This window comes from Colius striatus, chromosome 22, assembly GCF_028858725.1.
Source record: "Colius striatus isolate bColStr4 chromosome 22, bColStr4.1.hap1, whole genome shotgun sequence".
Taxonomy (NCBI): domain Eukaryota; kingdom Metazoa; phylum Chordata; class Aves; order Coliiformes; family Coliidae; genus Colius; species Colius striatus.
Genome location: NC_084780.1, coordinates 6,542,681 through 6,568,207, shown reverse-complemented (window position 1 = coordinate 6,568,207; position 25,527 = coordinate 6,542,681). Strand labels below are relative to the sequence as shown.

Genomic DNA, 25,527 nt, shown 5'->3' with positions numbered 1-25,527 from the left:
TAGAGTACAGAAAATTAACCCTTTTTATTGATGCATTGCAATTGTTCTACATTTTTACCATATTATGTAGAAAATACTTAAAATACAAGCTACTTTGTAAAACCAAAGACAAACATTGAATCCAAAGATAAACTATGTTTTCACAATGGACCCTTTTCCCATATAGTTAGTATTAAATTTTTTGTTTTAAATAGCTATTTCTTTTGTTAAAATGATTTTTACATACCCCCTAAAGTACATCAGCAATACAAACAGAGATCAGTCATTGTCAGAATCTACCTGTATCTAGCGGCTTGTAAAAAGGAAGAGCACAACCATAAAAGAAAGTTAAATACACAGCAACTAGCATATCAAATACATTTAATAAAGTAGGGAATTCCATTGCAATATCAAGGATTCAAGCAGAAATACTAACATTACATATAATGTACTGCTACATGTAGTGAGATAAGATATAGTCCAAGCTGAATCTGAAATCACACGTTATATAAAGTTTAGCAACAAACAACCATGTGGACATGCGGCACCCATTCAGAAGTTTAAATAAAGAGAAAGGAAAGGAAGAAAAAGCAGGGCTGTGCCAATCCTGTCATTTAGAAGCAATTTAGTTTCAATGTACTAAAAAGAAATTGCTGAGTCAGAGGTAAATTACTGCATCCCATGGACTAGGTGCAAAGCAGGAAAGCCTCGGGAGGTGCCTCTGCGGTGGCGATCGCAGCTGCCAACACGGGTCGGGGAGAGGAAGGACTGAGCTAAGAATCACACAGGCAAAGTGGAGATGGGACCACAGCTACCAAATATTCCAAAGGTGAACCCCACGCTAGCTGTTAAAAACAGGACTCCCAATTTCTCTGCAGGGATCTTGGCAAAGTATGTGCACGGCAGCTCTGGCAATGAGGAGAGGCAACTCTTTCCCTCGTCTGAAGGCTGGATACGCAAGGCAAGGAGGGATGATCTCCTTAGAGCAGGCTACAGTATACTTCAACTGAGCAGCACATCCTGGGGCCAGACTGGGATGCACTGGGCAAGCCAGTGCTGAGCTGGAAACACGGCCCTGCTGGGGTGGGCTGTCCGTGTGCTTGGTTTGTGCTGTGGGTCACTGAGCAGCTGGTTTCGCCTGTGCCATTTCCACCTCGTCCTCCTTGTGCCAATCCTTTTTGGAAAGTGGAAGAGATGACACTATGCTTTGTAAAGAGGGATTCTAAAGGTAATTGGTCATTTTAATCTGCTTTCTTTTTGGGGGGAGGGAGTTCTTAAAGTCATTAGCAGGTTTGGCTAGAGGTGTTTGTCTCCTGCTTGGACTTCACTCTGTGAAATGGGGAAGGTTTTCCCAAAACACGGCAACTGGAGCTTGTTTTGCCTTTTGATGGAAAAGCACAACTCTGTGCCCAAGAGGTATCTCGAGGTGAGTACTGAACACAAGCAATGGAATACAGAAGAAGAAAGTGCCTACAGCAACAAAGAGCATGGTGTGCAGCACTCGTTGCACACTCACAGAAGCGCTCTGACTAAAAACACACTCGACAACGACATCGCTGACGCTACCGTCCAGCTCCATAAGTCCTTGATCCCTCTCTAACCAAAAAGAGATGCCAAACCTTTCACCAGTTCCTGCATTTCAGGTCAGTGCAGACCTCCTCCTCTCAATCACGTGGCATTTCAGAAACGATTTGTACATTTCTCCTCACACATTGGTCAGAACTGGCCTCTCTTCCACCGGGACGGGACATCAACTGGGATTCAAGGTTACCCAAACCTCTTATTGCTGCAGTAATACGACTGCTCGAGCCAGTTCATCATCCATTTGGACAAGATACTTCACCTATGTACTGAAGATGAGAAAGAATTCCTACTAGGAGGGACCCAAGAAAACAAAGCAGAGTTTAAGAACTGCACGGATGCTGTGAAATGAGCATTTCCTCTGCACACTAACTAGGGCTACAGCTGACAAACCTTTCCAACAACTCCACATTAGCAGTAGCATTATAAAACTTTTTAATGGTATGATGTGCTTTACAGCAGGCTCTCTTTGGTATAAATATTCTACCACCAAGCTAGCAATATTTTACAGGAAATGTCTGCTATTAACGTGGGGGAAGGTGACGCCACACTCATCTAATAAAGAGTGATTGCACGTATTTAATCACTTCTGCAATATTAGACTAAACATTCCAATGCATTCCCAGCACTACCTTAGTCGAAATGCACCGACAGACATCTAACAGTACATGTGCCACTTCAAGGAAAAGCTTGAAGGAAAAACATTGCTTTGCTCTGAACAAAAGGAAATGTAGCCTTTTCTGTGATGGCATTGAAGGCGAGGAGGACGCAGGGACGCGACACAACTGCTGCTCTGGCTGGGATAAGCTTAGTGGATTGCTTCAATTCGACGGGGGCTTGCTGGTCCCTCATAAGGCAAGCTCACTGTAAACTCTAGTCACACTACATCATCATTTAAGGCACTACATAAGGGGACACACCAAACAATTCTTCATCACACATACCTGTGCAAAACAAATCAGAAGGTATCCTTGTCTCTCACGAAGCTCTACTCCTCTCCCAGTGCTACAGTGATGAGCTCTAACCATTGCATTATGTCACATACATTCCAACACGAATCAATTCATTTTGGTTTAAATACAAAGGATACATCAACTCCATCCCCAGGAACGTTGAAGAATTAGACAAACACTACGTACAGAGTTCAAGTATAATCACTACACATTTGGATTACAAAGACAGAACGGTTTGGGGTTAGCAGGAGCTTTTGCTTGTTATATTTTTCTAATCAATATGTACATATTTCATTTTATGTAAAATATTAAAACACCACCAATACAAAACTTCTAAAATAGTTTTAAATTCAGTAATAAACTTTAAAATCTGGATTTTTTTTTCCTTATTTTTTTTCTCTTTTCCTTTTTTTTTGCCTTTTGCTTTTTTTCCTGCAGTTCCTACATGCACAGACTGCTTACAAGTCTTATTAAGAGCGCTTTAAAGTAGCTGTTGGCATATCCAGGAGGATACGCTGACAGGAGTATAAAAAGCTGTACACATCAAGACAGTGATGTTTCGTTGTGTTTCACACTCAACACCCTCCCTAAATGAATCATGTGAGGAGAAACATGGAGAAAACTAAAAGCCAGAAGAAAAGAAAAGCCCTGTGCTTCCGTGAAGGAATCCAGCTCTGTTGTAAGACCAGCATCTACCCGGGTGCAGAAAGCACGTTTCAGAGCAGTGCTGCACTATTCACTCCCACTGAAGCCTACAGCATCCTGACAAAGCTGCTGAGTTCTGGTACACAGCGAGACCTTGGATACAGTTTGAAAAACTGAAGAAGAATTCTGCAAGGAACACAGCTGTGTCACAGAGAGGGTTCAACAAAAGAGATTTCAGGGTCGCCAGTACAAGGCAGCTGCCTCTACCAGTCCTCAAACAAAGCAGAGAAGTAAACAAACCCCTTGGACAGCAACATATCCAGAGATGAAATGGCTTCTGCAGAACCAGCAATGTGTTAAGAGGCAAAAGTGAATCAGAGAACGAATGTGAAACTATTAACCTCGACTGGAAAGCTGCCTCAGCAACACGAGCTACGTGTGACACGTGCTCAGTGGCGACACGGGTCTGTGCAGGCTGCTAAAATCTCATCTGCTGAGTCTACAAAAAGTCATCAGGATGTCTTCTAAGACACAGACTTTCTTTCCTCTTTTTGATTAGCACAACAGAATCACTTTAAATAATAAACATGACCATGGATTTTGTTGTTGGGTTGTTGGCTTTTTTTTAAAAGCATCTATAAAAAAAAGTAAAACTTTTAAAAACTGAATTAGTGCCCCTGGTCCTGGTAACACTGCATGCCACTCAGGGACTCCACTCACCAGAGACATCATGTGAACAACATACAACCAGGTCAGGGAGAAACAAAAAACCAGGCAAGTCGTTCCCAGGGAATGGTTCACCCGAAATCCTTCTCCAACCTCTCAGGCCCATTGCAGGACAGTGCTTTGCTGGGGACTACAAGTAGGAGTACTGGTTGATCTTTGTAGGGCTCAGCGGATATCCAGTGTAAATAGCAGATCCTCTGGAAGCACCAATATAGGACTGGGGAGCAAATTGGTGTTGGTACTGGGTAGGTGGGACGTTGGCAGAAGTCAGCAGGCTCGGACCAACGCTCACAGGGACCTGGTGGACGAGCGTGCTGGGGTGGGCAGCGTAGGTGGTGTGGCGCGAGGAGCCCTGAGGGGAGAAGAGGTGGGCGATGGAGGTGGTGGAGCCCAGCGTGGCAGCGGTGGTGGGGGCGTAAGTGTACATGTGGGGCTGACTGGAGAGATGGGCACTGGCTGTGGCTGCTGCCAGGTGGGGATGCACTGGGCTGCTGTGCTGAAAGGTGTAGGGAGCCTGAGAAATAGTTGACGTCAGGGGTGCCACGTAAGCTTGTTGCCTACGCGGGACGGCGTTTCCGCTTCGCTCCTGGGAGGCCAGCACTGTGTTCTGCTGGTTCTGCAGGGAGAAGTGGTAAATAAACAGTAAATCAATTAGTGGGTGTCCTCAAGGAAAAGTGCAGCGGACAGGGGGTGAGCAAGAATTAGCCAGAGCATCCTCATCAACACCTCTGCTCCAGCTGCAGGACTGCAGACCCTCCCTTCCCAGCTCTGTGAAGCCTCACACTGGCTTGAGAAGAGCTACTGCAGTTCCACTGAGACAAAGGTTATACTTCTACAATGGGACCAAACCACCACCACCACCACCACACCTGGGGTAGCACAGCACACAGCTGCACAAGCACAGGCAGGTCCTAAGACTGATCCAGCCCTTCAACTCCTCACAATGAGAGCAGCAGCAAGGCTCCTCCATTTTAGCCCAACAAATCCTATCCTGTCCAAACTGGAGGTGTAACACTTCCTGTCTTCTGACAGGCTACTGCAGCTTGACTCAAAGATCAAGGGTAGTGACACAAATCAAAGTGAAACCAATCTCTGAAAGTTTCAAGGGAAGTCAGGTGCTAATTGTTAGTTTGAGAGACAAGGTCCAGCCTTAATCTCTCGGTTGGGCCTTTGTGAGATCCAGAGAAGGAAGGTAAAGAACAAAAGATCTCCTCATGCTGAGTGCCCTCAATGCTACTCTAATTCAACACCTGGATCCTGGTGTGGCTCTCCCACCCAAGTGGCAAGAATGACTCACTGCAAGACAGGTGTGACTAGGAGCACAAGACAAGAATATGGACATACCCATGCTTCCTCTCCTGCCCTCTGTTACAGGAACAAATACTTTGCCTTGAGAAACTTCACTTGGGCTCCCTACAGAGTTTACCCCACTCTGCACAGCCACAGGACAGAACCAGCTTCCAAGAACTGATGAGGCGGCAGCTGTCGACCTTCTTGCAATCGAGTCATTCTCCCTGCCATCCAGTGTACTGTTTCTACAGAAATCCTAAAGCATCAGGTTCAAAGGTGAGCAGGAGTCAGGCAGAGCTCACCTGGCTGAGATTGAGGGGCTGCACACCGTTGGTCACCACGCGATGTGAGCGGTACCCGGAGGGGGTAATACAGCATCCCGACGACTGCCCGCTCACAGAGGCCACTGGTTTGCTCTTACTGGTGCTGCTCAGGATGCCTGAAAGATTTCAAAAGCTTAGTCCACTCTTTTGTCTCACATTGTGATAACCAGCTTAGGTAACCAAAGGAGGCACAGGGAGTATTTCCTAAACAGATTTTTCTTGCGTTGTTCTTTAATACCTGACTGTACAAGAAATAGTTGGGAAGAAACAGTTGAGATCTAGATTTTTAGAGATCTGAATGCAGCCAAACAGGTATGAAAGGTAAATTTATCCATGAAACTGAAAACAGACCAAGGCTTGCACTCTCACAACAGCAGCTGTGAAATCTAAAGCTGCTCAAGACCTCACGCAGATACAGGCTGAAACTCAGGACAAAGGGAGAAGACAGTATCTGAGCCTTGGTAAAAACCACCTATGAGAGTACACTGACCTGAAGCTTGGGTGGCTACAATGCAGTCATTGAGCTGTGTTTTCAAGGGTGGCACAATGATAGTCCGAGAGCTGGAGCTGTCAGCTGCCCCTCTGCTCGGCAGCTCCAGGGCACCGCCTGTACTCCTGAGCGAGGAAAGCGGGTCTGTGGCATAGGGGCTGTTCAGGGAGGAGCTGGAATCAGGGGAGTCATTGACAGTAACGTAGCTGATGACATTGGATCTCTGCTTCATACCCAAACTGCAAGGGGGAGGAAAAAAACGACACAAAACAGGAACCATTGCAGCTTTTCCAACAAGAGAAAGGAGATCTCCCTCTGGGGTCTCCTTGTCTGGTGAGATTTTGATTAACTAGAGACATAAACAGCACAGCACGTGACAATTTTCCTCCTTACACAGTGCTTCTTAGCCTAGCCAGGGCTTTGCATGTAGTGTTCTCCACTCTCACACAATCATTATGCTTGGAAAAGACCTTTAAGATCAAATCCAACCATTCACCCCACACTGCCAGGCCCAACACTAAACCACCCCACGTCCCTCAGCACCTCATCTATGTGTCTTTTAAATACCTCCAGGGATGGGGACTCCCTCACCTCCCTGGACAGCCCATTCCAATCCTTAACAACCCTCTCAGTCAAAAAGTTCTTCTTAATGTCCAATCTAAACCTCCCCTGGGGCACCCTGAAGCCACTTCCTCTTGTCCTATCACTTGTTACTGGGGAGAAGAGATCAACCCCCACCTCACTACAACTCCCTTGATGTTTGGGCTGAGTCGAGGACATATCAATACTGGCAGCCCACATGAAGTTCCTACCTGGCAGGTTTGTACTTGCTGTCCTCCTCCTCATCGGTGTCGCTGCGAATGGTGATGACACTGACAGGGGGGCTTGGAGTGTCTGGGATCACAATGGGCTGGTGCTGCTCCTGCACTGGGACGAGGACGTTGGAAGAGGAGGAGGTGGAGCGCAGAGGACTGCTCCCAATGAGCGAGTAAACTTGTGAGGGCACAGTCTCTAGAGTTGAGCTGGGCCTGAAGGAAAACCAGAACAGCATTGAGCCACGTGGCAGCAGGCTGGGATTAGCCAGCATCAGGCTCCAGCAGGCTGGAGCACACCTAACAAGAAGAAACATCTTGAAATACACAGAGAACCTCAGTGCAGACACTCACATACAGGAGAGAGCCACAGAACACATCCCAGGAGGGATCAATACTCCCAGTGATGCTCTGAAAGGATGCTCTGATACATCTGAACACTGCCAGAAACCTGCTACCCCTTGTTTGATTCTGTCACTGGTACTGCTACGGCTCCAGCACACCCTGAATGTGTAAACATCCCCCTTTGACCAGTAAAGCACTTGGTTACCCATGTTCCCTGCACTCTCACTGAAGTCAGCACCACTTACACCCCAGACTACAGTACAGAGACTCTTCTTCCCCAAGATATCTTTAAAAGCAACTGTAGCTCATTAAAAAGTTACACAGATGATGGCTCTGTGACCAGTTTTTCACATCATAAAGGCAACCTCCACCAACAACCCCAGTCTCTCCAGGACTGGCAAAGGAAGCCTTACTTGGCTGCGCTCGGTGCTGGCTGCTTGTTCTTCTTGGCCGCAACGTTGCTGCTTTGCTGCTGCCTGACAACATGAGCAACTCCAACATTCAGGGGCTGTGCTGTAGCTAATGTCACGTGGTTGGTCAGTAGTGATGGCTGTTGCATGAGGGTGCTGTACTGATTTCCATGGGAATGTGCATTCCTGCAGCAGACAAAACAAAAAGACAAAGACCCAAATCCCATGACTACACTGGAGGAATCGGAAGCTGCACCAGCCCCTGTGTGATTCTGAAGGGAAAGGAGACATTCTGTGCACTGCAGGCACAACATTTCCCTTTGGCAGGAGCTGGACACAGTGTAATCCCTGTGGACACAGTGCAATCCCTACCTCCAGTCAGCTAACTGCTGGCTGCCACTGATGGTCTCCGGAATCACGGCCGCCGGCTGAACAGAGTTGTGTAAAGCAACCCCTGGGAGCTGCTGCCAGGTGGAAGGAAGCAGAATCTGCTGGGTTCCCCCAGGCCAGGCCTGCTGCAAAACAACAAACAGATACAGAGGTTTACTAGATTTCAGTTCCTACAGATGCAAAGAGAGAAGAGAGAGAGATTTGTTCCAAGCAATAAATGCACTCATGTGGATTGTTAGCTTGCAGAGATATTGGCATATCATTGCACTTCCTCAAAAGTAAGAGAACTAGGAAACCAGAGAAATGAGCTTCCCCAGACACTTTTCTAATCTTTTGCATCACAGATGTCACCTGCAGAATGCAGCCAGATATAGTACTGCCAGATGCAGCATGAGTGTTCAGGCCTGTTTCTGCCTGTATGCACACAGCTCTGGTGAAGGATCCCAAGACATGAAGCCAATTCGGTCCTTCCTGGTTTTCTCCCTTACAAGGTTCACATTGAGAGAGCTGAGACAGTGTTGTTACTGTGGAAATGCACCCCACTTCAACTAAAGTATTTCAGAAAAGCCACACTGAGAGAAACATTTAGTCACAAGGGAGATATGTGAAGCTATTTTAAAGTCATGACTATTACTGATGTTTCTGACCAAACGTAGGGTTTTCCTGGAATAAAACAACCCCAGACACCCAAATCAGTTTGGTGGCACAAGATTTCTCTGATTTTGAAAAGATCTGGCTCTCCCCTGCAGTTTAAGCTGCAAAACAACCAACACCTGCTGTTTTAAATGACATATTTCTGCAAGCAACAGATCCACTTCATTACAAATACTGGTTCCAAACAAGAAGCCTTCAAAGCAGAGAGCTGCTAAAACCTCTGCCAGTGTAAAGCAGAATAACAACATGAAAAATAACTTAAAAAAAAAAAGAGAAATATGTTAAAAGTCACACCATGCTTCTTTCCAAAAGCCAACACCTGCACAAGACAAAGCAGAGAGTTTAATACAGCAAGATCTAAGTTCCCAATGAGAGGCAGAAATCGGGCCTTCCAAGCGACGAACTGTTTTGACAGAGGAAGGACAAAAATATGCAAAGCTTAGCAAATGGCTAATGCAAACTCAGGGGAAGCAGCAAGGGAGAAGTGTTGGAAGCACTAAAGGTGAGCAAATTCACGCCAAAGGCTCCCAGAATCCAAACAGAAATACTAGAGTCCTCCAGAGAAACTCAGAAACCCAGGCTGGTAAGTCTGGAGACAAGCTGGCTCTGACCTCCACTGCTGTACAGGGGAGTTGAATGTCAAGTCCACTGCACACACACAGGGGAATAGAATTTGCCTGTTGAATTAAAAGCCCAAATACACTTTGGAAAACATCACTAGCAGCTGGCTTGTGTCCCAAGCTCTGCTACAGTCACCCCTTGCCGTTCTCAGAGCCTAGATTGCAGCCTTTGAGCGATCAAAGTTCAAGAGGAGGAAAGGAGATCCTATCCCTGGGTCTGTTTAGCTCACAGATGCGACCCAGGAGAACCCCACTCTCCTGCCTTCCCATCCTCAGAAACAAGCAGTTAACTTGGTTCAGAAGAACACAAATGAGAGGGTTTGAATTTCAGTACAGGTGTGACTGGAGCAAAATTCTTCCCTCTTGGAAGAAAACAACACTCAAACTTTAAAGCCACAAGAAACGACATGGTTCACATAATGGAACGTGCTTTGAAAGACATGTGAGCACAGCAGCACTTAGGTGCACTGCAACGTTTTCATAAGCTTCACTGATCTGATTCTGGAGTTTTACAATGACTTCTTTGTGGCACTTGCCAAGTTGTTCTGATGCAGGTGCCAAATGAACAGAGAAGAGGACAATTTTGAAAGCATAGGCTCCCCAAAGGTGTGTTTATTCCTTTCCCCCATCCTTGTAAAAACCTGTTCCAAATAGCCTAAAAGCTAGCTAGTGCCATTTTGGATACTAGAGCTCACCTTTAATTTCAACCAAGAAATACATATGGACTGAAAAGTGTCTGTGAAGAACTGTGTCTTTATCTGGATGAAGCAAAGCTACCTGTGATTGGCTACAAAAGGCCAGAAAATTACCATCAACGTTCAACAGAGGTTAAGAGCAATGGACTGCTAAAGCAATACATTAAAGAATTTGCTGTCATTAGAGATTTTTAGCCTGTGCTTAATGACCTGAAACGCTTCTACATGCAAAGCAGCTTTACACGTGTTGAAAATATGGAGCTAACTTGTCAAGTAGTTCAAAATCTGGCCATCCAGGTACCTGTAGCAGAGTCAAGCTAAAGACTGATTCCTTGGTGTTCAACAATCAAAAGGCAAAGATAGGATAGTAAGTGAAGAACAAGAGCAATCACCACTCTTCTATAGTCTAGCTTAGAAGAGCTTCGTAACACTAGGCTAGCAAAAAGTAACAGTCAATGGATGTGGATTCTTTACAGAGCCACACTAAACATCAGAGTCAGACAGTGCTTCAGCAATGTTGGGGAGGAAAACAACAAGACATTAAGATGTAGCAAGAACACAGCCACAAGATGGCACATGCTTCCATGCCCTCTGCAAGTCTAAGTTAAAACAAAAACTCAAGTTAGTGAACACAATCAAGGGAGGCAATTACCAGTACTGCAGCCGTCTGTTCTACTAGCGCCGGCCGCCCGGCTGCGCAGTTCAGAGTAAAGGGCACCGCATACTGCGGCGTGATGGTGGCTACTTGAGGATGAAGAGTTGCTACCATTAGTGGTGTACAGCTTCCCTGAAATGTAGATCAGGCAGTGAGTGAAACACATGTACTGAGGCAGGATAAGTGGGTTCAGCAATAGGGCCAGAAAAGGTTTCACCTCACTGGCGTTCTATGGTGCTTGAGCAGACTCCAGAACTGCAATGGATGCAGTGAAACCAATGCCCAGCCCCCTCTGGGCGTGTGCCTCTAAGCAATTACATCTCCCTGAGGGGAACACAAGCAACAGGGAATTTGGGAACAGGATCTCTCCGGTGACACAGTTAAAAAGTCAAAATGAGACAGTGGTCAGCTTTACTGGTCCCAGAGAGCAAGTTACACTACACAGACTGCACTAACCATCACACAAACTCACTGCTAGGACACAGCACTTACTTGTAGCTCTCAGTTCACAGTGCTCTTTGAAAAAGATCAACTAAGGGATTTAACAGAAGGCACAGGAGGTCTTTTGTATCATGAAAGAGCAAAGTTATCTGTGATGAAACTAACCAGACACACATTAGCCCATCACAAGACTTTTAAAAGTAGGCTCTCAGTGCCTGATTTGCACTGTCAGGAAAAGCAGGGTCTGGATTCAGGTGGGACCTCAAGTGTATTTTCCTTTTGGGATACCATTTACCTGGATAATGGGAGATTACAAAACACCACCAAAAATTACTTGGACTTAACAATCTAAATATTACTCCTCTACAAGTAGGTCAGTAAATACAATGTACTGCCTGGAAAGTAAAACTAATCAAGCATGTGTTAATGTCAGCAGAAACTAAAACTACGTAAATAAAGTGCACTTAATGATAAAGGCAATTACAACTTTTCAGTGAATAAAACCTGGGACTCACTGGGCATTTGCTATATATTAAAGCATTACATTTTGGAAGTGAAAATGGTTTAAATTGATGACACACTACTGTCTAAAAGAGCCTTTTCAAGCATTATTGGTCAATTTTGACATCAAACATTGCTCCAACTGCACACAGCAATAGGTATGGCATCACTACCCATCAACTCACACCACCAGTGTGAGAAGGATCCAGAAATGATTTTGGAGATTTAGAGATGCAATTTTAACCTGAGTAACCTGTGTTGCCACTTCTGTTTACTGGGATCTCGCTTCTCACAGAAATCATTTCTTCTACAATTTGCTGCCACAGTGTTTCAGTGGAGGCAAAACCAGACACCACTACCTGGAAGGCAGTGGACACCCATGACAACATACAGCATCTCCAGCAGCTGCAAGCTACACAGTTACTCCCATTATTAAATCAAACTCCTAAAAGCAGGGAGGCACTTGACATAAAACCACTTTAGATTTGATATATTCCAGAAGAACAAAACAAAACAGGAAAATGCTGTCTCGGAAGTGATCTGCATTTAACTTCTCAGAGTCTTCTGAGAAGCCCCCTGTGTTCACCCCAGCACCAGAGGGGCAGTCAGGCTCTCCTGGATGGTGGCAGGAATTGCAGTTAACACTAAACAGGGTGGGTTTGGTTTGGGGTTTTGGGGGATTTTTTTTTACCTGTGTGAGAACTCCAGACTGGATCTGCAGTGGCTGTGCTGCAGGTGCTTGTGGTACAATTGGGACAGCATTCTCCATCCTTACTGGGAACCCAGAATGTTTTGTAGTTGCCTGAAGCCCAGCTGTAGAGGAGGAGAACACATCACCACTAAGCTGCTTTGTTACTGGAAGAAACTACAGTTTCTTTCCAAAATCAAACTCCTACCAGGTAAGGGCAGAAGACAGGGTCAGATGAAAAGAAGGAAAAGCTGTTCCCTTTGACAAAAGCATAGTAATAAAACCCAAGCTGAAGGAAACACTTCTGCAGTCCTGGTATGTTCAAAAGCCTGGCTCTGTTCAAGTCCATAGTCTTGTTCAGAGACATAAATCACACAGACATCTAACACTATCTTGCTTGAGATGAGGTTCAAAGTTCCAAGCTTACAGTAGCAGGTGCCATTTCACATGTAACACAACCCAGATATAGGACTAAATAAAGAACTCTCAGGATTATCAGAGCTATGCTTGTGCCAACCTCACTTATCTGCAATCTGTGACAGTTTGCTGCTGGCCAATGTGAACTGAGACTCAAAGGACTGATATTTACTCCTGACGTACAGAACATAGCATGACACCTTGGTATTTTCAGACAGGTCTGACTCCTCTGCTCAATGCTTTCTGTGGAGTGCTGTTGTGTTTAGTTTGGGGAGGGAAAAACTGGTTGAGCAACCAGCTGAAGACTGCAGCCTAAGCAGGGAAGATACTGTCACCTGTTCAAGCAGGATTTGGAAAAGAACTGAATCGTTTACACATGTCTGACCTGATTCTGTGCTTACATCTGATGGAAGAGCACTGTGTGACATACAGAGTGGTCTCCTGTGCAAATTACCACTTCTCATTTCTAACTAATGGAAACCACAGCATCACACAAAGGGCTTTTCCACTTACTTTGGAAAGCAGGGGGACAAACAATGAACGTTTGCTGGAAGGGGTCAGTCTGGGTGCAGATCTGGGTGGTCCCGGGTTGCAAAGAAACACTCTGTTGTGCCACTCCTGCAACTGGTGCTGCAGATGATGGATACAGAGCAGACTGGTAGTTTAGCAGTGAGACATCTGAGTTTGCCAGGGAAAGAGTAGCAGCAGCAGTAGAATTGGAAGCCAACACACTGGCCTAGGAAAATGAAATAAGAATAATAGAATCAGATTTATCACTCACACTTTGTTACAAAACAACAGGAATCATCACTATTGTACTATGAGGCAAAAGGTTTCTGCTAAAAGGCATAAAATAACATAGGAAAACCCCAATGAGTTCCATCAACTTTATGTATGTTGCTGAAAACACAGGCAAATGTCATCAGGTGAAGTAAAGAGACTCCTTTGATCTGAGTTCTGGTACATTAAACATCGAGGCAAGGATACTACAGGTTGTGGAGAGCCATTTAAATCCAGCATTTTACAGAACAGGATTTGGCCTGAAGGCACAAAATTCACTTCTTTCATTAATCCAAAACAAGCAGGAGATGCTTTACCTGATTGTGTACTGTGTTGAGTTGGTTGTTAAAGCTCATTGTCAGATTTGTGCTTGTATTAGGAGCAACGTGAGTGGTGAATGGGCTCTTAATCTGATTCACCGTATCGTACATATTAACTCTTCGCTTGCAGATCTCCATATTCTGGAAGCAAGATTTCACACTGAAACAGAAGGACAAAGAAAAACAGCAGAAATGTCAAACAAGTACAAGAGAGACGTGACAGATTCCCAGCTTCACGCACATGCCTTTAGGTTTAGGTGTTTTGGTTCGGTTTTTTTCAACTAACAAAGAATGTCCCAAAACATGAAAAGGAAGCTTATGAACATTCCATTCCTTGCACATGGCCCTGCTGCTTTCAGATCAGCCAGAAACTGCACAAAACAGGATTGACAGCAAGCAGAGAAGTGGCACTCTCTGTTTCCAACGAGTCCTCCTGAAACAAAACAAGAAACCTAAGGAAGCTTACTGATTACTGTGTGGGAAATCCAGTAGATGTGTCATTGTAACAAATGGATGGTTCAAAGTCTTCAGTGGAGTAATTCTCTTATCTGCATCAATTGTCAACATTTTCTTCAACAAATCAATATATTCCCTTCGGTCAGCCTTCTCTGCCAACATATCAGTCCCTTCTAAGTCTGTAGACATATTCACCTGGAAAATCAAAGGAGAATAGTTCACATATACATCAAATTAATTGCTACCTAACAGTTCAGTTAATTTCACATCACAGAGAAATACTTGTTAAGCTTTTCTGCCTCTTAGCTTAATTTTTAGGCTCTACAGCACTAATGCACTACCCTTCCCCTGCTCACTCTGTAAAAGGAAGTCAAACTTTAACATGTGGATTTCTCATCTCAACATGAAGTCAGTCTGTTCATTAAATGTCAAGCTGCCCTCACTGTTTGTGTGGGGTTGAAAGAGGCCAGCAAATCAGAACAGCAAGACAACACTCTCTGCACAGGTGTAAAGTGATGGGCACAGCTGCAACAGAAAATTGAGACCAATGTAGTTACAACTCAAGGCCTCGTGACATTAAAAATACTTGGGTATCACTTCATTTCACCTCTGGAGACAGAATGAAAAACTGGAACAATCTGCAGTCCCTGTCAACATTTTCCAAGTCCAATCAAAGGGTAATGACAAGAGGCATCTGTGCTGCAAGAGCTCCACACACCTGCGCCATATCATCCAAACAGTTGAATATATATTTCCGAGCTTCTTTTGATTTGATTCCTGTCTCCAACTCGTGTTCTTCTGGAGTCTATAAAAGAAAGCATTTATTAATATAAACTGAGATATTAATCAAGAAAAAGCAGCAAGAAACGAGTCGAGTCAGGTGATCTTTTGCCTGCTTTAAGACAAATCACATGCCAGCACGTCACACCGAAGCAGCCATGGGTTCTCATCCCCTCAACTGGAAAGTCCATTCACTGTAAAGCTGAATTGACAACAGGATCACTTCATTTCAAGGCTTCCTTGGGTAGCACATTAGCCAGAAGAACTGAAGATTTCTGATTCACAAAGCAAAGAGGTTGGATATACTATAAATCCCTCTTTTATAAAGAAGAAAGGCAAAACCCTCTTCCTTGCTTTAAAGGCAAATCAAGTGTACATCTGTCCTCTGCCAATATATAAATAGGTTTCTGTTAAACTAACAAAGACCATCATGAAACACTCCTTGTTTTACTCTTTGTATTGTCAGGAAGTGACAACAAGATGACATACTTCAAAACTGAGCAGGCCATAATAAGGAACCATTAATCTCAATTACTTTAACACCCACTCTTTGCTGGTGTTATCAACCACAGCTGCTATTGCCAGGGGACTACCAGGAGCTCTGCACAGCTTCTAAAATGAAACACACAACTCAGCTGCATTTGAAGAGCATTTCAAATCCAATCTCCACACAGAATGTTTTCACAGCACGCTAAAACCAGCTGTGAATTGATATCAGAGTCCTCAATGAACAAAACAGGATTGGGAATGAAAAAGGCAAGACAAACCTTCAGCCTCCACAGTGGGTATCCCAAATTTGGATCTCTGTTAAAAAACCTGCTTGTTTTCGTTCCTGCACTGAGAAGATACTCCGCTGGAAGGCCTTGAGTTTGTGAAATATAACGGATCTGGGGAAGGAAATTGGAAGAGTGAGGGTTTCAAATAGAAAGAACTCACAGCTAATGCAGCAATTATCAGCCAGGTTTGTTCCCAGCTAATAAGAAACAACCTGTAAATAAAGAGCACCCAGATAAACAGCAAAACATAAAGGGACTACTGAAGTATTTGTAAGGACACTTAACTTCTCCAATCATGTTTTCTGCAGAAATTTTAAGTTTAAATACATTGTTTTTATGTTATGGAAATACATTTTGCCCAAGCGAGCTGTAAGCTTTGGAGACATGGACAAAGTAACTGCAGTAGTCTTTAATATCAGCAATGTTACAAGTACCCATTTGAGTGCAAAATACCACAGAGGTTATCGTGTGTGTGTGTAATTAAAGGCACAAGTATCCAAGCAACATTGCTGTGGCTGGCTACACAAACTCTAGGCACACCACTTGAGAACAATGTCATGGCAAAGCTCTCACTGAGAGAGAAAGCAAGAGCAAAACTCCAGTGCAATCAGATTCTTAAGTCCTCACAAATAAAATGAATTTACTTTACACATAACCCAAAAAAAATGGCTCAGAAGTATGGAAAATGCACCTCAGCACTTGTGATGGTTTTGGTAAGACACTGGTAAAGAGCTAACAGATAAAAAGATATGCTTGAAAGGAGACAGCAAGGTCTGAAAAAAAACCCACAATAATAAGCTTTTTTTAAACATTCCAAATGTTGCACAACTGCTGTTTGGTGTCAAGATGTAGGGTGAGAAATGTGACATTGCCTTTGTCCAAACCCTCCCATCAAAGGAGCCTGTAAAAGTTGAAGCCAAAACCAAAAAATGCTGCTCAGTCTGATTTACAAAATGAGGACTGGAAACACAGTGTTCAGGGAACCAGGCCTTGTTTGCACTCTCAGTTCTGGGTCCTTTAAGATGTCTCATTTCTTATCTGCAAGACTCTTGCCACTGCACTGTGCCGAATCCACTGGGCACCGCAGGGCAGGTAACTCACCATTACAGCTTGCTACACTGATGAATGTATTGACTCACTTTACACTCATGCCAGTGTGCATCTCAACACAACTCTGCTGTACAGTCAAAAGGGTGTTTCAAAAACTAATTGTGAATCCCATCTCAACCCACGGACTCATTCCTGGGGAGGTTCTCTCACCAGCTCTGCCTGACCTTTCACTTGCTGCTGCAGAACCTCAGGAGACATAAAAAGCAAGTCATTCCTAGTTTTCAAGAGCAATTCGGGTATCAAAGTCAACCACATGAAGTCACACCTCATGCTGCCTTTCAAAGAACTGCAAAATCCTCTCTATGAAGCAATGGAAAAGGCACCTCCTCGCCACCCACTCACATGACCAGATAAGGTTCTCAGAATCACACAAAACTCAGCATGCAGGGAAACCACCACGCTGTACCTCGGTTATTTTCTAACCCATTCTGCTCAGTAAGGTACCACTGTGTTTCCTCTGGAAATTTACAGTGCTGGGAAGATAGAATACAAGTCAGTTTTCAAACTTAGTCAGTTTTCATGTGTTTTATCACATTAGGAAAACTATATGAAGCACTGTAACAAGTTACCACCATAAAACCCACAGTGGAAAAGTGATCCTCCCAAAACCTCTCATATAGACTTTTAGTCCTTTTATAGGCAACTGACTGGAGCAGGTAATAATGCTAAGTATCCAGAAAGAACTACTTAGTTCAAGATGCCTTTTCAGACTCTTGTCCTTGTATTTCAAAGGCAGCTTGGGGCCCAAACTTTGCATAGAAATGAGGGTTGCTCATTTACAGGACAGGAATGATCAGCTGCTTCTGCCTCTTCATGGAAAAATTGCCCTCATGGTGAAATTACAAAGGGTGTTTCAAGTCAGGACACACACTCCTGTTTAGATAGGAAGGTATTTCAACAGCTTTTGTGTTTGGAAGCCAGAAGGTTAACTGTAAACGGAGTCTTTGTATTGGATAACTACATTCAACTTCAGTTAAAACACACAGAATTCTGTGCTCTCCTGTACAACAGAGACAGGCAATGAGAGTATCATGGATTTAAAATGAACTTGAAGATGCCAGACAACAGCAATTTCTACTGGATGAAGTCTGATGCAGGGTACACGGTGTTCAGAGGGTCCGAACAGAGACCGTTGTGGTTTCATCTGAACGCCCCCACATCCGCCACGCGCTCTCACCTGATCGTACTCAGATGCTCCTGGGTATAGAGGCCAGCCTAGAAACAGCTCAGCTATCACACAGCCCAGTGACCACATGTCAATAGCTTCACAGAAGGGTAAACCCAGTATGATTTCAGGAGCTCTGTTGGAGGAAAGAAGACAAAAAGTAGCAACATCTTTGACTATGAAAGCAGATTGATTCCCTATAAATAAACTGAGTCACACTAAAGTAGAAGACATTTCCTCAAGTAGCCTAACAGTTCCCAAACTTTTTATCACTCAGTGGCACAGCTGGATTTGTTTTATTGCCTGCTGCCCTCTGACTCCCAGGTGGTCTTTGTGCAACTGTGATATGAAGTTACTCCCTCGGTAAACAGTTTAATTACACAGCGCAGTATGTCCGGAGGGTGACATCCCTGAGACACAGCACAACCTGCCCTGACAGAACTGGGAAGAAAAGTTCTGGCAAATGGTTCTCAGACTTTACACAGAAGGAGGTGTCAGGACCCCCAGCTGCAGAAGGCTGCCTGTTTTCCCATGGAAAAGAACAGCATCTGCAGAGCCTGAAAAAGGAGCTCTTCAGAGAGCTGCCGGGTTTCTGTCGGTGGGTTTTCATCCAGGGTTGGGTTGGAGAGTTTTGAGTTTAAAGTGGACTGAGAGAACACAGCTGGAGATTGTGACTGCTTTGCAAGGTTGTGTTACAGGTTTCTGGGCACTGAACCACACCTAATGCAAAATGTACCTGTGTGGCCCAGCCTTTACGAGAAGGTGATGAAAAAACCCTCCAACTCCCAAGCAGGGTTTGCTTCTGCAACAGCTTGGAATTTCAGGGAGATTTCTGTCTGGAACTGACTCATAACACCAAAGGATGTTTTACTACAACTCTTCACCTACACACAAGTTCTGAAACAAACTGATGATGTTCTGTCAGGCTAAATTCTGGTCATATATTTGCATACAGCATAAAACCCAAGTGCTGCAAAAACCACACAAGTTGGTGTGGGAATTTACTCTGGAAAGTCCAGGAAACACGAAAACCTTGATGATCTTCATGCATAACCAACACAAGTGCAAAGGAAGACAGCAAGTCCTAAGCTCCAGGCTATCTGTTGTGACTTGGGCAGCACGCCCCAGGGCTTGTGTGACATTTCTTGTCTCACAGTGTGGATATTTCTGGTGTTAAAAAAGGCTCTGAAACCTGTTCTGATTTCTCTACAGATCTCTTAAAAACAGGGCTTGCATCAGTTACACCTGTCAATAGATCTGACACTCACCTTCCTCAATTGTTCAACCCAAAGGTTCCTCCCAAGCAAGAAGCCACTCTCCAATTAATCACCCTTTGTGTCTGGGTGACACAGCTTTTGTTTTAGGTGACTACACAATTACCATTAGCCAGTCTCCAAAACAAATGTGCTCAGTGTCCCAGTTGCCCAGGCAGAGTGCCTCTGAGAAAGCACAACATCTATCAAAAAGGACAGACAGCTGAACCAGCTGCTTGCTGCAGTGAGGTCATACCTATTTGCTACCCTTCAACTCTACAGCAAGGAAGTTCTATCATGGCTGAGCCCCCCAAAACCAGAGCCATGACATACCTTTAGCAATCAGAATAATATAGATGAGAATATGAAGTGATCATGCAAATATGATAAGTATCTGGCATCTGAATGCTGAATGTCCTTCCTGCTAAACATTTATCTTCTGAAGAACTGTGCTAGAACAGATCCAACTTTCTATAGGCTAATGGGTGGAAAACAAGAGGAATCCATTTCTGTAGTACTTGGGTCTTCACAAGCAGAGTAAGTATGATGAAGGCACTCACACAGGATTTTCAGAGCCCCACGTGCCACTAGTCCACCAGCCATCATCAACAAACTGTACTGAGCCTCTTGATTATCCTACCTATGCAGGAATTTCCAACTCAGAGAGGGCTCAGACCTGTCCTAAGGAACTCTGAATGCTGTTTCCTTGGTTTGGACTGGCAAACAAACTGAAATGTAAGTGGCTTGTGGAATAAGCAGAGCATGCCAATCCTTCACAACTGCATCAAAAAACCCCTCACCAATGCCAATGGAAAGAGAGAGATTAGTGGCAATAAAAGGCTGGATGTGATAGTTTGTTAGTCTTTAACTGCTTGCTGGAATAGACTTAAGAAGTCCAAAACCTCAAGACCAGAAGGACAGCAAGTTGAATCCTATGCATTTTATTCCCTGAAACTGAATAAATGAACTTCCCACAGGCCACCTGATTTCATTGTGACTGCAGGACAGAGCTGGTAAATCAGAATCTCTCTTGTCTCCTTTTACACCACTGTAAATCAGCAAGTTGAACCAGGACAACAGGCAGAGGTCACTTTCATAGCTGCTGTTGGAGATTAAAGTGATTTTAGGGTCCTAAGCTCTTTGAAACAGAAATCAACGACATTCATTCTTTGCATAAACACTTGCCAAACTCTGACTTCCAAAGTTGGCAGATCTGCTCAGGCACTCTCAGAAGACAGAGGATTCCCAGCAGCAGCGGAGAAAGTCAAGGGTTTTAGCATTTCAAAACACACCATGTTTACACTGGGTCTTCAGTCCTCTCCCCTGTGAGGAATGGTGGCAATATGAAGCTTGTACAACTGCAGCTTGCAATGCAGTGAATGACATGATCACCACTCAGCTGGATTAGCAAGCAGAGAGTTAGATTTGGCAGCATGCACTGACGCTTCCCAGGCCAACATGACTGGCACAGAAGTAGGTCATGTAGCCCAAAGCAGAGGTAAGAAACAGACACTACTGCACACTCTGCAAGCTCCCTCAACACTTGGTGTCACCTTCTCATGGCCCAAATTGTTCAGTCCTTCAGCTTAGTACCATCAGTTTAGTAGGCAGCTCCACAGTGACCCACAGGGAACATCAGGAGACAGGGATCTGAGTAAGCCTCACACAATGACTGTACTTTCATCTAATATAGGACACAAGTCAACCTCATTCTCCAAACAGCAGGGAGATCAGTCTGCCCAAGGATCTTCCATTTCTGCAAGCTGTCTGCTTCCTTCTCTTGTCTATCCAAACAAAAGCATCAATAACTTTCCACACCTCACATAACAAGCATATACTCTTTGTTTTCAGATCAGGAATTACTGCTAACAGATCTCAAAACTGCCACAGAAACCAGTCACTGCACAGAGGAATAATGGCCAGAGCCAGTCTACTCCTAGCTCATGCTAGGAGCCAAAGAATTCTTCATGGACACTTCCATTCACACCAAGTCAACCATACCATGGCAGTAAAGGGTTTTTCCCTTTGGGGTATATATATCTCAATTAAAAATTCACCTTACAGTACCCAAGTTAGGCTGGTTTAGAAGTGTCTGCAGGAGACAGAGGTCACCTAAGTGCCACTAACAGGTATCAACAAAAAAAAAGGAAACACAGAAGAAGTTGATTTTTAATAGCTGACAGGGAACCAAATGAAGAACCAGTCTATATTGTTCTATTAAACACAGCATTGAAACAATTTCCAACTTGGAACTCACCTGAACACTAATAAGATGATTAAAACAATCCAGTTCTCCCACAGTGAGCTGGTTTCTACACCACCTAAGTTCCTAGATTATGGATTTTAGTAATCATTACCATTAAACTAATTACATGTCACTAAATGCTACATTTCCACATCACAGCCTTCTAAACTTCAGTCAAGCAGACAGGTTAAAACTCCATCTAATCTCAGGTTATTTGCCCTTCTGGCAGAGTCGGTCACCCCGCATCAGGGAGGCGGAAGGGGCCTGGAGTTCAGTGCTGCACACAAAGCCAAAGCACACAGCTTCCTTCCCAGCAGCCCCTTGAAGATGTTTATCACCCCTTGCTGCTTTTGCCTCAGCCAGATCTGGTTTTAGTGATATCAGAGACTGGAAAGCACTATATGCCTCCCCAAACTGCTCTGATCACACGTGCTGCGAGTCAGATAGAGCAGATGCTTGATGAGTGGTCACCTCTTTCTATGCAGCAACAGAACAGATAGTGCATTTTAGACAGAGAGCATTCTCACAGAGCCGTGGCACACAGAAAGCAACTGCATTACAGAAGCTAACAATCAACAGTTTAGGACTGGAAAGACTGGTGTCAAAAACTGAGGGAAGATCACGAGGAATGGATTAAGAAAAGTCTCTATCACACAAAGAAATGGCACAGAAAGCTGGGACTGGTGCTAGGGGGAGTAAACAAAACACCCAAAACAAAGGGGGCAAGGATACAGGGAGTACAGGAACAAACAGAACAAGCCTACAACAAGCCAGGGCTTTAAACTGAAGCTAGGACGGGAAAAACATCAAACAGGGCAGAGACACAGGGTGGAGTGTCTCAAGTCCTCTGTCTTGTCCCATCTGGAAGGACTAGATACTAGTCAAGTTTTGCATCAAGTGAGCTCACATTTCAAGCTGCCCTGACACACAGCACTTTTTCATGTCCCTTTGATGCCAGAAGGTCTTTCTGCATCCGTGTTTGAAGTCTACTGCTACTCACATTGAAATACGTGCCAATAACAGAACCAAGCTGGAAGTGTTTTTGAAAGGGAAAGCACAGCTTACTTCAGCAGCACAGTTTCTGAGTTTTAACAGTTTTGATCATAGTTTGATTCTTGGACAGGAGTAGGGTAGAAGCCATGTCTACATTTCGCTAAGGGAAGCAGAGATCTAGCTCATCACTGTCTTAAAAGAGCTACAGGTCTTACAAAAACATGGCTTACCAAGGAAGTCATGTGCTTGTGAAGTGGGTTCAGACAAAGATGGAACCAGAAGAAACAGGACAAAAAGCAATCCCTTTGACTTCTCTCCTTCTAAATGACCAGGGTTAATGGACTAGTTTTAGATCACAGCAACCAACTCAAAATATACTACCCTACTAGTAGCATCCTGCTTCTTTGCTACCTTGCACATTCTCACAAACCAGCAACAGGTAAAATCAACTTAATGCACTAATCTGGGGTAAAAGGAAAGCACTGGACTGCCTGTTATGTCAGGCTTGCAAAGCAGAAGTTCTATTTATTTACCCACCAAGTTCAGAAGAAATCTCCAGGAAACATGCAGAGCAAGGGACAGGCTGATCACTTCCTCCTCCCCCCTCAACTGGGACCAGACCCAATGGCTGAAGAGTTCAGTACTTGTAAAAGCAAACCCCTACCCCCCATCAGGACGGGCTTCACTTCCCCCACGCAGTGCAGCGAAGCCAGCACCCATCAGGACGGGCTTCACTTCCCCCACGCAGCGCAGCGAAGCCAGCACCGTGTCAGCACTCACCTGTAGTAGCGTGACTGCAGGTAGGTGGAGCACACTGCTTTAGACACGTGGCTGGCTGAACCAAAGTCTATCACCTTCACCCTGTAGGGCTGGCGTGCAGGATCTACCAACATGATGTTCTCTGGTTTCAGATCGGCGTGTATCAGGCCCAAGCTCTTTAACTTCATCAAGGCAGTAGCCACCTGCTGCAGGATTGGCCGGATGTATTTCAGGGGCAAAGGGCTGAACTTATTTTGCTTTAAGAAGTCATACAAGTTCTGTTCCAGCATCTCAAAGACAAGGCAGGTGTGATTCTTGTGTTGAAAGCACTCGTAGGAGCGAACAAAGTTGTACTCGTCAGCATTCTCACTGCTCAAGCGAGAGAGGATGCTCACCTCTATCTGGCCCTGCCTGGCATAGGAAGGATGGTTCTTCAGGATTTTGATGGCCACAATCTCCTTCGTGCTACGCTTCCAGCATTTGGCCACCTGCCCAAACGTGCCTCGTCCCAGGAATTCCAAGACCTCGTAGCTGTTTGTCATAGAACACAGGATCTCATGCTGGACCAGCTGATAATCTCCTTCCCCGCTGGAGCTGCTGCTTTTAGTGGTTACCGTGGTGGTTGTGGCCGCAGCACCCACCGCAGGTCTGTTTTGCAGCATGAGAGGTGGATGTTCCTCAATTATCTGCACACTACCGTTGCTGTCAACCTCTTCACTTTTCCTTTTTAATCCACATTTTTGGTAGGGTTCCAGTAAAGAAACGTTGCTCCTATGAGTGAGGGTTTGGCTGGTCTGGAAGGATGCCGTCGCACTGCTGCCTGTGCTGTCGGCTGCTGTAACCACAATGTGCTCAACTGAGGGAGCAGGGAGAAGGAGGTTCTGATCGTAAGCAGGGATGCTGAAATTGGCTACCTGATGAGAGGAGCTTGCTTGCCCTTGAGCTGCTGGGAGGTTTTTGCTGTGGGTATAATACTTGTCACTACTGCTCTGTCCTGAAACATCCCAGACAGAGGGCTCCACTTTCAGTTTCTTGGCACTGCAGAAGGCACTCGAGGATACTGACGGAGGGGAGAACACCTGCAGCTGTGAGGCCATACCTACAATGGGAGAGGAGAACTCATTACGCCTGCTTAGTGGTTGTGATGGAACAAGATCCTCCATCTGCACAAGAGACAGAGTGTCAAGCATTTTTCTAAACAGTATATGGTGCCTACCACCTAAGATAGCAACCTTCTGAACTGCTGATCCTAAGCACACGCACAGAGCGAGGCTCTCTGGTGGAATTAGAGGATTTTACTTCAGTGCCTACAGCATAAGAAGCAGACAGTTCTCCATCCGACTTCCTAAGGCTAAAGAAATCCCAGCACAACATGGGAAAACAAGGCTGAAGAAGACAACACAGAAGTGTGAAGATGCTGAGAAAACTAGGATCGCTGTCCCCATGCCGGGCCCCAGGCCTGCGCGTCCGTATCTCCCCGCAGCTGTTAAACGGAGCGGACGGGAAGCCCAAAGCAGAGCGGGCGGGCAGAGCGCACCGCGAGCCACCGCCTGCCGCGCGGGGAGAAACGGAGAGAGGACAAGGGCCTGGCACGCGCCGCTCGCCCAGCCCGGCGCCGGGACGCGGGCCCGGCCCCGCCGCGGGCGAGCAACCGCCGCCGGCACGAGCGCGCCCTGCCCCGGCGCGGAGGAAGCCCCGCCCGGGCCGGGAGGGCGCGGGGAGATTGCGGGGGGGGATGGGGACGGGCCTCCGCCGCGCGAGCGCTGAGGCTTCCCGAGCCCGCCGGGCCGCGCCAACCCTCCCCGCAGCCGCCCGCCCGCACTCACCGCCGGTGGGGGGTTCTCAGCCGCGGGCCGGACCTGCCTGGGGGACACACGGGGGTGCGGAGCCCCGCAGCGGGCGCATCATAGCCCCGCCACGGCCGCCGGCCCGGCCCGCTCGGCCCGCGCACGCCGGGGGGAGCCCCCAGGCCGCTCCGCCGCCGCCGCCAGGCTCCGCCGCGCCCTCACGGCCCGGCCCGGCCGGGCTCCCCCCGCCCCGCGCCGCCGCCGCCGCCGCCGCCCGGGCCCGAGCGCTCCCGCTGCGCTCCCGCCGCGCCGCGCCGCTCCGGGCCCCTCGGCCGCCCGCGCCAGACTGAGCCAGCCGAGCCCCGAGCCGGCCAGGCGGGCCGAGCGCCGAGCCCGCACACGTGACCGCGCGCGCGCGACGCCGCCGTGACGCGCGCGGGGCGGAAGTGGGGGGGGCGGCGCCGCTGAGGCGGAACCTGCCCGGGGCG

The 25,527-nt window shown here is 46.0% G+C and overlaps 1 protein-coding gene across 3 annotated transcripts; it reads right to left on the bottom strand.

Moving 5' to 3' along the window:
- HIPK1 (homeodomain interacting protein kinase 1) lies at positions 1 to 25,243 on the bottom strand. Of its 3 annotated transcripts, none has more exons than XM_062013295.1 (16): positions 25,079 to 25,243; positions 23,274 to 24,351; positions 18,015 to 18,138; positions 15,719 to 15,838; positions 14,890 to 14,976; positions 14,182 to 14,366; positions 13,713 to 13,875; positions 13,129 to 13,351; positions 12,202 to 12,323; positions 10,566 to 10,700; positions 7,927 to 8,069; positions 7,558 to 7,740; positions 6,800 to 7,015; positions 5,988 to 6,226; positions 5,477 to 5,613; positions 1 to 4,500 (listed from the first exon to the last, which is right to left on the bottom strand). In XM_062013295.1, the coding sequence occupies exons 2-16, from the start codon at positions 24,347 to 24,349 to the stop codon at positions 4,015 to 4,017; spliced, it is 3,639 nt and encodes a 1,212-aa protein (XP_061869279.1). In that variant the 5' UTR covers positions 24,350 to 24,351; positions 25,079 to 25,243; the 3' UTR covers positions 1 to 4,014. The 3 variants fall into 3 exon arrangements, with proteins under 3 accessions (XP_061869279.1, XP_061869280.1, XP_061869281.1); XM_062013296.1 differs by having other exon boundaries at positions 7,927 to 8,066; XM_062013297.1 differs by lacking the exon at positions 10,566 to 10,700.
- Positions 25,244 to 25,527: the final 284 nt, after the last annotated feature.

Bases quoted from the DNA above. Each gene is read 5' to 3' on its own strand.
- HIPK1 (XM_062013295.1), bottom strand. From the start codon at position 24,349: ATGGCCTCACAGCTGCAGGTGTTCTCCCCTCCGTCAGTATCCTCGAGT. The intron at 8,070-10,565 runs GTAATTGCCTCC...GTTGTTTTGCAG, and splicing joins AACAGACGGCTGCAGTACTG to CAGGCCTGGCCTGGGGGAAC. The intron at 5,614-5,987 runs GTCAGTGTACTC...GAAATCTTTCAG, and splicing joins TGTAGCCACCCAAGCTTCAG to GCATCCTGAGCAGCACCAGT.